Source organism: Benincasa hispida, chromosome 8 (assembly GCF_027475165.1).
Source record: "Benincasa hispida cultivar pf3 chromosome 8, pf3_genome.v1.1, whole genome shotgun sequence".
NCBI lineage: Eukaryota > Viridiplantae > Streptophyta > Magnoliopsida > Cucurbitales > Cucurbitaceae > Benincasa > Benincasa hispida.
Window position 1 is genome coordinate 16060711 of NC_143485.1, and position 11588 is coordinate 16072298.

At 31.7% G+C, this 11588-nt stretch overlaps 1 protein-coding gene across 6 annotated transcripts; it reads right to left on the reverse strand.

Annotated features, from left to right (window-relative positions):
- Positions 1-6121: 6121 nt before the first annotated feature.
- On the reverse strand, positions 6122-10699 carry LOC120083597 (protein DOUBLE-STRAND BREAK FORMATION). Of its 6 annotated transcripts, none has more exons than XM_039039416.2 (6): positions 10567-10699; positions 10239-10446; positions 9776-9919; positions 8057-8198; positions 7406-7661; positions 6122-6632 (listed from the first exon to the last, which is right to left on the reverse strand). In XM_039039416.2, the coding sequence occupies exons 1-5, from the start codon at positions 10623-10625 to the stop codon at positions 7450-7452; spliced, it is 765 nt and encodes a 254-aa protein (XP_038895344.1). In that variant the 5' UTR covers positions 10626-10699; the 3' UTR covers positions 6122-6632; positions 7406-7449. The 6 variants fall into 6 exon arrangements, with proteins under 6 accessions (XP_038895344.1, XP_090172341.1, XP_090172340.1 ...); XM_090316214.1 differs by having other exon boundaries at positions 6494-6632; positions 10239-10456; positions 10567-10679; XM_090316212.1 differs by having other exon boundaries at positions 6494-6632; positions 10239-10464; positions 10567-10648.
- Positions 10700-11588: the final 889 nt, after the last annotated feature.

The following is an 11588-nucleotide window of genomic DNA, read 5'->3' on the forward strand; positions in this document are numbered from 1 at the left end:
ATTTGACAGCAAGGGATTGGGACATATGAGGGAAGTTTTCTATGGGAAATTGTAGGGATGAGAGTGTGGAAAACGGATTAATCAGTACCTAATTTGGAAAAGAATGATGGGTGGGAAAGTCGGCATACTGAGGGTAAAGGGGCGGTGGTGGAGGGCCATATTGAGAGGGTAAAATGGGTTTCAAGCAGGGGAATGAATGCGTTGAGTAGCAGGTGGGGTAAATGATGGAGAAGATATAGAGATGTTGGTTGGAGGTGGAACTGTTGAATGAATACGTGGGTTTGATGTCACTGGTAGATTAGAGTCTTCTTCAGATGTTCCCGAGCTCGACGCCATGAAGAAAGAAAGAAAGAGGATGCTTAAAGCTCTGATACCATGTAGATGATAGAGAGACAAAGACGAGGGAGACTAAACGACAAAATAGAAGAAATAATTTTGCTAAACGATAGGCCCTCTACGATAGATAGTACCTATCGTGTAATAGCTATTTATTAAAGTATATAGTGCCACTTGACATAATAACATTGGTTAAACATAACAACCATGAGAGAGAAATATGAAAATAACAACCAAATAGTGGAAAACAAAATGCTGAAGAAAAACAGAGGAAAAACGAGAAGAATATTTGTTTTAACAGCAGGCGTTGGACGTCCCTTTTTATCACCTATGAGCCATGAGCTCATTTTTGTGTGGTGTTATATCCTCTTATCCAAAGTCAGAGCTCAACAAGCTTCTTTCCGAGGTAATGCCGAAACTCAATGCATGCATAGAGATTATAGTGTCTTTAGTTTAACTTTTCAAGTGTTTAACTTTAAAAATAAGTTATTCTGGAAAAATTGAAGTGTTTGGTAACTATTCAAAATAATTTTTGAAACACTTCCAATATGTATTCTAAATTGTTTTTATCAAAACAATTCAAATAAAAATGATTTATTGAAAAATATTTTCTTTCTAGTCAATCCAAAGAGGCCTTTAGTGTTACCTAGGTGATCTAAGTTGAGTAGAAAGTTAGACACATGTTTCTGTTCTTTTCCTCCAAAAATAAATGAAGATTTAAAACATTATAAACTAATAATTTCAATTTTATATTTAAAAGCACTTTTAACAACTGAGTTCTTTTTCTTTTTCTTTTTCTTTTTTTTTAGTATATAATCAGTTGAGTTGATTGTTTGAATTAGTCATTGGAGTTAGTTGTTGTAGATGATCGATAAAGCTGGTCGCCATAGGTAATTATCGAAGTTGACTACCGAAAGTAGTTGTTGGAAATGGTCTTTGTTGGGGGAGTTGGCCTCCGTAGTGATCACTCGAGGTGGTTGTTGGAGTTGATAATCAAACTTGTCGACTAAGAATGTTGTCAGTGATGATTGTCATTGGAGTGAGGGGTTTTCATCAGCGAAGGTGGGTGTTGCTACAGTTTGTTGTTGGCAAATGGAGTCACTGTAAACATTGAACAAAGGAAAATTGGTTATTTTAGGGCGCATGGGTGGTTCCTTTAGGGACGAATAAAAATCACTTTTCAAAACACCTTCATTTCACTGTCTATTTTAAAATTAGTTTCCTACCGGCTTTTAGATTTTCCTAAAATCAAATACAATTTTTAATTAGTTTTAAATTTTATTTAGTATGTCTATTTATTTCTCACCTAATCAAATGTATCTTCTGATTTTTATAAGTTAAATGCATCCATTTTTAAAGAAATTATACCATGTTGATATTTTAAAAAATAAAGGTATTTCCTTGAATATTTAAAAATTAATCCAAAGCAAACAAAATATAACATTCTAAACAATTATTTAAAATTATAAATTAAAAAAATTAAAAAAAATAAATAAGAATGGGTCTATTTTAGCTGTTATAACTAAAACAAGATAATTTGCTTTTATTTATCAAACAATATAACTTTCTTTTTCAGGTTTCAAGCTTAAATTCACCAAATACTAGTTTACTTTATTTCATAGCTGATTTTTTTTAGAAGCACGGTTATCAACAATTATTTTTTAAAGAAGAAAAAAGAAAAAACAACTCTTTCCTCCCATTTTCTTAACTAGCATCTAATCGTTGTGGATTATTATAACTTAAACTCATTCTAAAGATGTATTTAGTTTAACTTTTCAAATGTTTAAATAAATCATTTTAGAACAAAAGAATTGAAATATTTGACAACCACTCAAAATAATTTTTAAAACATTTTATAAGTTTATTTTAAATAATTTTTATCAAAAAAATTTAAATAATAATCATTTTTTAAAAAATAATTCAAATGGGTCCTAAATCGGGAGGCCAAACGATCTCTAAAAGTGTGTGAATTAATTATTTAAAAACTAATTATAAGTACATAATATATCTTAAATTTATTAGAGAAATATTGTCGCAGATCCTCTATTTTCAAAATGCAAGAATTGAATATTCACATGTTAAAGAAAGAGGAATTATAGAATATTAAAAATATAAAATAAACCTCATGTGTAGGATACCGATACATAAAATAGCAAAGAACCCTAAACCCCACAAATCCTCGCAAACGCCTCACAACGTCCCTCATCACATTTTGAAATGTCAAAATCGGTTCTTTGTAAGCAAATGAGATTGGAAAAGGAAAATCTAATATATAATACTTTTTCACACTTTTCAAAAGTAGCACGCTATTTAAAAATTTGTTAAACTAATTTTTATTTATTCATTTCGGACGAAATTGACTACCGAGATTTAGTTTTAAAAAATTAACCTTTTAATTTTACATAATTTTTTTCAAATCTTTACCTTATTTTTGTTTTCAATTTCCAAATTTCCAAATGAATTTATCAATTATGATATTTCATATGGATCTCAAATGCACAGTGATTATTGAAAATATAAAGAATCTTGATGTTAATCCACCAAGAAAGTCCAAGTACATAGAATCTTAATTTTGCCCAAGATATATAAGATTCTTTATATCTTTCAAATCTTACTTAAATTTTTACAAAATTTGATCTTTGGGCTAAAAGATTTGAAAAATTAGGTAACATTTTATATAGATTTTGTAATATTTAGAAAAATTGATAGAATATGGGTGTTAACTGTCTAAGATTTTACCAAAAAATGTACTAGAGAAGGTCGATTAGGACGTCTTCATGTCTTCATACTCCATTACTGTTAGAAATCTGGGACTACGAAGATTAAGAAAAAATGAAACTTCAACAATAGAAATGATAGGTGGAAACGAAAATGAGATGCGCTGAGATATATGCACTTCAAGAATACGAATAAGGACACCTAAACTCACATCACCATCGATAAAAGTTGCATAAGCCAATTCTTACATTTTGAAGAAAAAAGAAAGAGTAATATTTCTCTAATAAGTTTTAATTCTATTATATAATTATAATTATGTTTTTTTAATATTATTAATTAAAAAAATCCAATATGGGCCACATTTTTTTAGCCCTGGCTTCAATTTAATTAATTTGGTCGCGTTTAGCCGCTAAAATAATAGTGCCTATGGCCACCCTATAGCAACTGACCGCCGGCTCTGATAGTTTACAATCTTCCTTTGCAGAAAGGAATTCTTTGGCCACCAAACAAAGACCTCATCTGACCGAAGTAATTTTGTGAACCAAGCTTGACAACCTATATTAAAATACTAATGGATGTTTGATTTGTTAATCCTGAATATAAAACTTGTATTTGATAGTAGATTTATAATTTTAGAAAGTGAGTTTCTTAATTAAATGCAAGATAGATAAATATAAGTTTATGCACTTCATATTTACCTAGTCTGTAACTGGCAAATTATAGTTCAAGATAAAGATACATTTTAAGCAAATTCATATGAAAGTAAACTTTACTTTTTTTAGCTCTAGATCATAGAATTTTAGCGTGGGTTTGGATTAACTAGAGAAAAAAAAAATTACAAAAAAAATATTTTTATTTAAACTCTTTTGATACAAATTATATAAAAAAAAACGTTTAAAATACACATTAAAAATTTTTCCAAAGTGATTGTCAAATACTTTAATTTTTTCTAAAATGATTTATTTTCAAAATTAAACACTTAAATAATTAAACCAAACACACCCTTAATCTAAGGGTGTGTTTATGCATCCAACGGTTCATAGACCTTAATGGAATTAATGGACTCTAATTGGTACTAATAATATAATATAGAAAATCCAATTGGAGGTAAGTGGAGTATTCTTGTGGGAAGCATACAAGTTCTCTTTTAAGCCATAAAAATTAAAAGGAAAAAAAACGTTTAAATACTACCTTAATTTTGTATTTTTGAGTTTTGACTTTGATTTATTTGGTCCATGTATTTTCAAAATGCTCAATTTGATCCCTATATTTTGAACTTTTGTTCATTTTGGTCTTAATTTTTAAAAAGTGATCATTTTGGTTCCTTAAAAATAAAATTTATAAATAAAACGAATAGACCAAAATGGTCACTTTTTAAAACTATAAAAACAAAATGAACCAAATCTAAAATACAATGACTAAAGTGGTATTTTAAACAAACAAACAAAAACATCTATTGGTTCTGGTTTATCTAAGGAAAAGAGGTTTAGATTATGTGAGAGGGCGAGGCAACCATATCCAAAAATTTTATTGATGAGGCCGAAGGCTTTATATAATTTAGTAAAAATAAATGTAATTAGTAGAATTACATAATTTAGTAACAATAAATGCAATGAATGAGGTTTGAACTGGGACCTGAGGGGGCTAGAAGGTAGATTTATCACTAGACTAGCTAGTAGTTTTGATACCATGTCCGTTTTATATATATATATATATATTATAAAGAGCATAAAGTTGAGGGACGCCTCGAGTCCCCTAGATCCATACTAAATCTGTCCCCGATAACAATTTTTCTCCAAAGCAAGAACCATTACACATAAATTAATAAGAAAGTGAGATTAAAAAAACATGATACTAGACAAACGTGAAAGAGATCCCATTTATTTTCAACTAAAAGATCTTATTCTACATTCATGCATGTAAGAAAGCAAGTTATTTAATCAAACAAACAAAAATGCAGAAAAAGCACAAGTTTTTGTTGAAAACTCATTTGATAGGTATTGATGGGAGTAAGACTTAAATGGTCCACATCCAAATAATATTTCAATCATTCTTGCTACTGAAGTAATTGTAGATGTGTCAACATAAAAATAATTCAACTGATATAAAATATATATTCTGACTTCAAGGTCAAACATTCAAATTCTCCCCTCAAATATGATTGAAGTAAAGAAAAGTAATTCTAGATATGATATTAATTTTAGTAGTCTACAATCTACATGCAATCAACTTAAATTACTTTCTTATAATGTATGCAAGTTACCAAGGGTAGTAGAAAGAAAACTAATCAAGTGCCAAATCAACATTATTGTTCCTATTTTCCCTTTCTAATATAGAAACAATAACAACGGGCCTAGATATATTCAATAGGAACCGACATGATGCCAAATCCCGCTCTGTCCACAAAGAAACATGTTGCGTCTATAATGGAAGCATTTGTAACTATCGTAATGTTTTTCGTTTTAAAAAATGCCCTTCTGATTTTTCTTTGAAAGAAGCCAATCATCTTAGGATCAGTTTGAGCATCAATCCATCGATTAATCGATGGAAGCTGTCAAGAAAGGGTTGCTAGAAGATGAATGTCGATGCCACTTAGTCGGAGAACGCTCAAAACAGTTACACTGATTGGAATATTTGTGATTGAAATGGTCGCCCTATTGGGGTAGGCGTATCCCAATATCTACCAATTGGTCGGTCAAGATCTTAGAAAGTCATTATAGATGGTTCAAAAACATATCCTGTTTTCTTGGATGGGCAGAATTCCTCGGTGAAAGTGGAATCAGATTCAATCGAAATCATCAAGCTTTTAAATTGTGAAATTTGAAACTTATCGTAGACTTTTTTTTTTTTTTTTTTTTTTTTTTTTTTTTTTTTTTCGAAGAGACTCTCATTCTACTTCCTTCTGTAAATTTTTCTAGTGAGGAGAATAAAATTGTACCCATAATCTAGTAGCTTTGGCTTCTTCTTCTAAGACCTCCTTTCTGGAGAGAGTTATCGCCTTCACATGATTTCAAGCTCGTAAACTTATTGGTACATAGGAATAATGTACTCCCTCTTCACCTTCATATGCCGGCAATTTATGAATATTAATTAAGTAAAAAAAAATGCTGTATTTGTCTGCATTTAATTCCTAACCTTGTGAAAGAACCAAGGAGAAGATGAAACTTCACTAAGCTACAGTACAGGTAGTAGTCACACCCACCCACACCCCCCCAGAAAACAATAATAAATGTTTTGAGAGAGAGAGAGAGGAAGAAGAAAACCGTAATTGAAATGTCCCTAAACCTAAACAATTTATGGCATCAAAAGGTCAGGAAATAGACAGGTCATTGTCTTGTCCTACAGGGGGAATGAAAAGGAATTTCCAGGCTTCCATGTGAATTTCAAGTGGATTTTACCCCATGAAAAATTGAACCATTAGAAAAGTGAAAAAATGAAGAGACCTGTCAGAAGAGGAGAGGCAACTTAGACAAGTAGTTTTCTTTCGCCCACCGGACCTCCCCGATCGACTCCCAGTAATGGAAAGTACAGTTTTCAGCAGTTAAGTTGGTCTTCTTGATAAAATGCCCAGTAATAACCTATTGCCCAAAGAAAGCAGACAAATTTTAGAGCGTCAAATAACAGGAAGAAAATAAAAATGAAAATCTCAATGAACCAACATCAACCCAATCCCAGTAAAATTTATAAATAAAATAAAAAACTTATCGAGTACGGGAGAAATCGTTTGGTAATCACAGTTTGATAACCTATTTTTATGGCGTTTACAATCTTCTAATATATATCCACCCACACATGCACACACGTTCTGGACACGGGCAAACTAATCAAACTAAATTGTCTGCACTTCTAAGTTCTTTAGCAAATCATTGATATTAGCAATAATAAATCGTGGTGGAAGAACTAGTGAACTCAACTCTATTCTTTAAGCATGGGGAACCAATGGTCCTTCATTCATGTCTTGATCTATTCATGCAGGCAAATAGGCAGCTGCAACGGCCTGTGCCAATAGCTTGTAGTGCCTCTTTCCAGAACAAAAAAGGTATTATCAAGTAATTAGACTCATTCTCTCGCCAAACTACTCAGTTATTTCCTACCTCACTCACTCTCACAAACATCACTTACATCATTCGTGCAGTCAAATCTAGCCCTTTAATGCATAGCATCAACTTCAATACCTTACTCCTAAGGACTTCGTTTTTCACCCCAAGCACAAGTTAAGTGAATTACGGGTTTACTATCCCATCAGAGTTCACACATCCACTAGTTACTGTTATGATAAAATTATATGATGGATATAAGGTATAAAAGAGAAGTTACTCATGATCATGTTACCCATGCATGTAAAACTAACCTGAACATTTATCTAGTCAGATGGGTATGCACTATGCAGGGAGACTACATGTAGGTCCGATCACGAAACTGAATTTTGTGCGATTCACTGGTTAACCCCTCTAAAACTTGATATTCATGTAGCTTTTTTGCATTGTGGTTTCGGAAACCATTCCTAAATAGAGTGCTTGCTGTAGACTTTCTTGTGCATGATGAAGAAATCTTTATGTTTCTTTCGGTAACTTTCTTGTTCAAATACTCCGATGTGAGAGCCTGAACTGATTTAATCAGACACAATTTGCAATGAATCAGATGAATGCAAGGAGGTCCTAATTTTTTTTTCTGAATACCATACTATTAGTCATTAAAACTATGCATTAGAATTAAAAGGCATTTGGACTAATTTTATCTTGTTTTCTTTATTCTCCTCTTGAATAATAAGGCATTTGAAGATGGAAGCACTGAATGTTAGGTTAAGATACAACAAGGGAGTCAGAAAGCACCAGGTTCAAAGAAGTCAGAAATCTCATCCACAAGAATCAATTGTCAATAGATATAATGCCTTTTATGAGAATGAAACTGTCAGTTCGTAATCAAATTAGAACCCTAAGTATACAGTTAATTTAGTGATTGATTTGATCATCAAATCTTTTAACTCAACTAAGATACCGACCAGAATGGGAACCAGCTGATCTCAAAGCATGATCTTTGAGTCTCTTTATCTTCTCAATAACTTCTATGCGTTTAAGGGAACCATGTGATGTATAGTTTTCAGTATCATTTTGTTGAAGGCTTGACAGTGCTTGCTCATATGCCTAGCAAAGAAAATTGAAAATAAGTTCCCCGTATTGAATGATACTCTAATTGAATCTTCACCAAAATTTCATTGTATTGAAGGAGAAAAGTACCAGAATACCATAGATTAGGACTGCAATAAGACAATAAGACACACTTGATGAAAAAAAAAAAAGTTGATACGTATGCAGTGAAAAACAAAGTTGTGCATCTAACATAGTATGAGGGTAGGAGGTCCAGTGTTCAAACCATATCATGTTATTCTCTCCAAATATTGATTTTCACTTGTTGAGCTTTCTGTAAATTTTTAAGTCCACAAATGAAGGGAAGTGTTAAAGCATTGATATAATGAAATTATCCTTAATCCATGAACTTAAGCTTTTATGTTTTTCTGGTGATTTAACAAGATATTCTCATTTCTATGGTCTTAAGGTGCGTTGAACTCTTACAGACCAAACCTCAGTTTCCTGTTAACCAAGTTCGTAGATTCCTCGATGCTAAATTATTACAGATTTCCCCACTGTTTTAAGGTCTCTCTTACCTAATTGTCATTGTAGCCCAATCTCTGTGGTGTGTCCAAGATTGGATAGAGAATTTCAAATGAATAATACCTCAAAACTGATCATTAAACTAAAGAAGGGCAACTTATATACTAGGCCTCTCAACAACCATAAAAATTACGCAGCTGAAGGAAATAAAGTTGCCAACTGGTAACTCTAAAAATTACATCTAGCAAAGAATTAAAACAGGACACAGTTTTAAAGAACACTCTTGAAAAGAAGCTCCCAATGAAATACATCACTCTGTCTCTCCTTTCTTACACCAGTGAAGACCGAGCTAGTTGTGCAGATGGTAGAAAGATTATTGACAGCAATGGCACTTTTCTTATTTTAATAATCTTCCAGCAGTGCTCATTCAAACAGAAATGTTATCAAGTTAGTGTATCGAGTCTAGATAAGTGAATATCATGGCTCACTAATGCTGTTGCACTATTGGGTAGAAGATGTGCAACATACATTGAGTTTTTCTCCTTTCTCTTTTGTTCATGAGTGTCTAATAAATAAACGTGCACTTGATTTTTTTCATGACCATATTCTTGAATTCAAACCATTTGAAGACTAACTCGCAGATATTCTAACAAAGTCCCTCCTCACCCATCGTTATCTTTACTTAATAACCAGTCAGTCTTACATTTGTTCAGTTTCATGATATTTTCTCTCTCTTTCTTCAAACTTACACTCTATATGCATAGCACCAGCAAAGCTTTTCCTTATGAACTTAGCCACAATATGCATAGCACCAGCAAAATGTAGCCATTGTTTATGCTGATCTGTTCTTTCCTATTTAAGAATTCTTCAGACAAAGCTTTCCCGTGAACTATTATTCATAGCACCAGCATACCGCAAATATCCAGAATTGTAGCGCTCCATTCTTAATTTCCCAAAAGACAAGTGCATTTTGATTAAGCATTTAATCTCACTTCATTCTCATAATAATTAGCAACATGAATGGTTAAAATGCAGAACATAATATGTAGAACCAAAGTGTTAAAGAAAAATCTTAAGCAGTTACATACATAGGAGAAATTACCTTTTACCTTTATGGCAATTGAAAAAAAGCCGGCACGCAATGAATGCTCAGCAAAGTTTAACCATTCTGCATGTGAAACTTGAAGCCATGGTTGATTAAAAGACTTCAGTAGCCGGAAATTCAAGGCCTCATATCTCAAAGCTAAGCAACTCTAGAAGCATGAAAGTATAAGTAGGACATTAGAGAAACATTCACATCTGCTAACAAATTAATCATTTAGCATAGAGTATAGATACCAAACTAAGCGATTCAAGGAAAAAAAAAAGAATGTTGCGATGCTCGGCACAATGAAAACTTAAGATGCACCAAAACTTAATACAGCAAGCAAAAGTGAATATAACCACGGTTTTTTAACACGAGAGAACATATTTATAGAATAAACAAAATAACAACAAAAATAAGGATGAAGCTATTAGCGAAATTACTAATATTCTGAACGATCACAGAGAGTTATGCAAATGAATACTCGCCTCAATGTCTCCAACAAGAGCAAATGCTCGAACAAGAAATTCGATGACTAGAAGCTTTTGATCATCAGTTTTCTCAGCGGTTTCACGAATGATAGATAGAGATTCAAATCTGAGGAATTCTTTTAAGTCCGATTTGACATCCATCAACGACATCGCGTCTTTGGAAGCGGGAAAGAATTCCAGAATTCGCAAAGTAGAATCATCGAATCTGTGGAAATCTTGAGCGCTAAAGCATCAGAGAAAATGTAATGATCGATAATAAATGGAGATTATCGATGAAAAATTCGAATGAATGAGTTAGATAAGAAATGCGAGTGAACAGCCAAACCTTCGGCTTCTGAGCCGCGAACGAAAGAGAGAGTATTGCTCCGCAGCTGAACAAGACATCGATTAAATTGGCGGGAAAGGTTTATTCTTCACACTCCGAAATTGGTGTTGAGCTTTTTATATGAAATGATAATGACACCTATTTTTCTAAGGACTGTGATAAATTAAGCGTGGTTTTACTACACTTTTGGCTAAATATATGCAATAAATCTCAAAATAACTTACATTTGGTAATTAGAGGTCAATCCGTACTATTAAAAGGATTATAGGATAGAAACTTATGATTTCCCCTTTTATTCGTGTAATTTTACATTTAAATTATTAAATATAATTTTAAATTATCACATTTCCTCTATTTTATTCTTCACGTTAAAAAGTGATTCTTTTTTGGACAAAATATTTATCATCACATTAATCCATTCAAAATATTTTATTCAACTAAAAAGAAAATCATTCTCAATATTGTTTATCGTTGACAGTGACAATTTATAATTATTCGTTATTATCATGAATTTTAATGGTAACATTTTTAAATGTTCTTTGTTGTAGTGTTTTATATTAGCGACAAACATTAGTTTATAGAAAGTTTATATAAATAAAATTTTGATTAAAACTAAAATTTTCAATTCTATAAACTAAAACGAAGTATAATTTTATAGTATTTTATAACTTAGATTAAAACTACAATATTTGTTTGATTACTAGACTAAAAAAATAGAACTATCAACTAACCAATCATAAGAATTAAACTTACAATTTGACCGGATAAAAAATAATTTATTGATACATCTATTTATCTAAAATTAAAATTATGAAATATGTGTAATTGTAAGTTTGTGGTACTGGCATGTACTCCGTTCCTAGACGTCAGGTGGATTCTCACCCCATAGTTATTGTTCGCAAAAAAAATTATGAAATATTTGGTTTTTTTTTTTAATTCTACTATGGTCCCTGAACTTTAAATCTTGTTTTATTTTGATCCCTAGACTTTTAAATACGTCTATTCTAGTTCTTAAATTTTTA

Excerpts from the sequence above, each read along its gene's own strand:
- LOC120083597 (XM_090316212.1), bottom strand. The coding sequence starts at position 10,625 with ATGTCTTGTTCAGCTGCGGAGCAATACTCTCTCTTTCGTTCGCGGCTC. Across the intron at positions 9,920-10,238 it reads CTCTTGTTGGAGACATTGAG|AGTTGCTTAGCTTTGAGATA; the intron begins GCGAGTATTCAT and ends TCATGCTTCTAG. Across the intron at positions 7,662-8,056 it reads ATCAGCTGGTTCCCATTCTG|TTCAGGCTCTCACATCGGAG; the intron begins GTCGGTATCTTA and ends TGATTAAATCAG.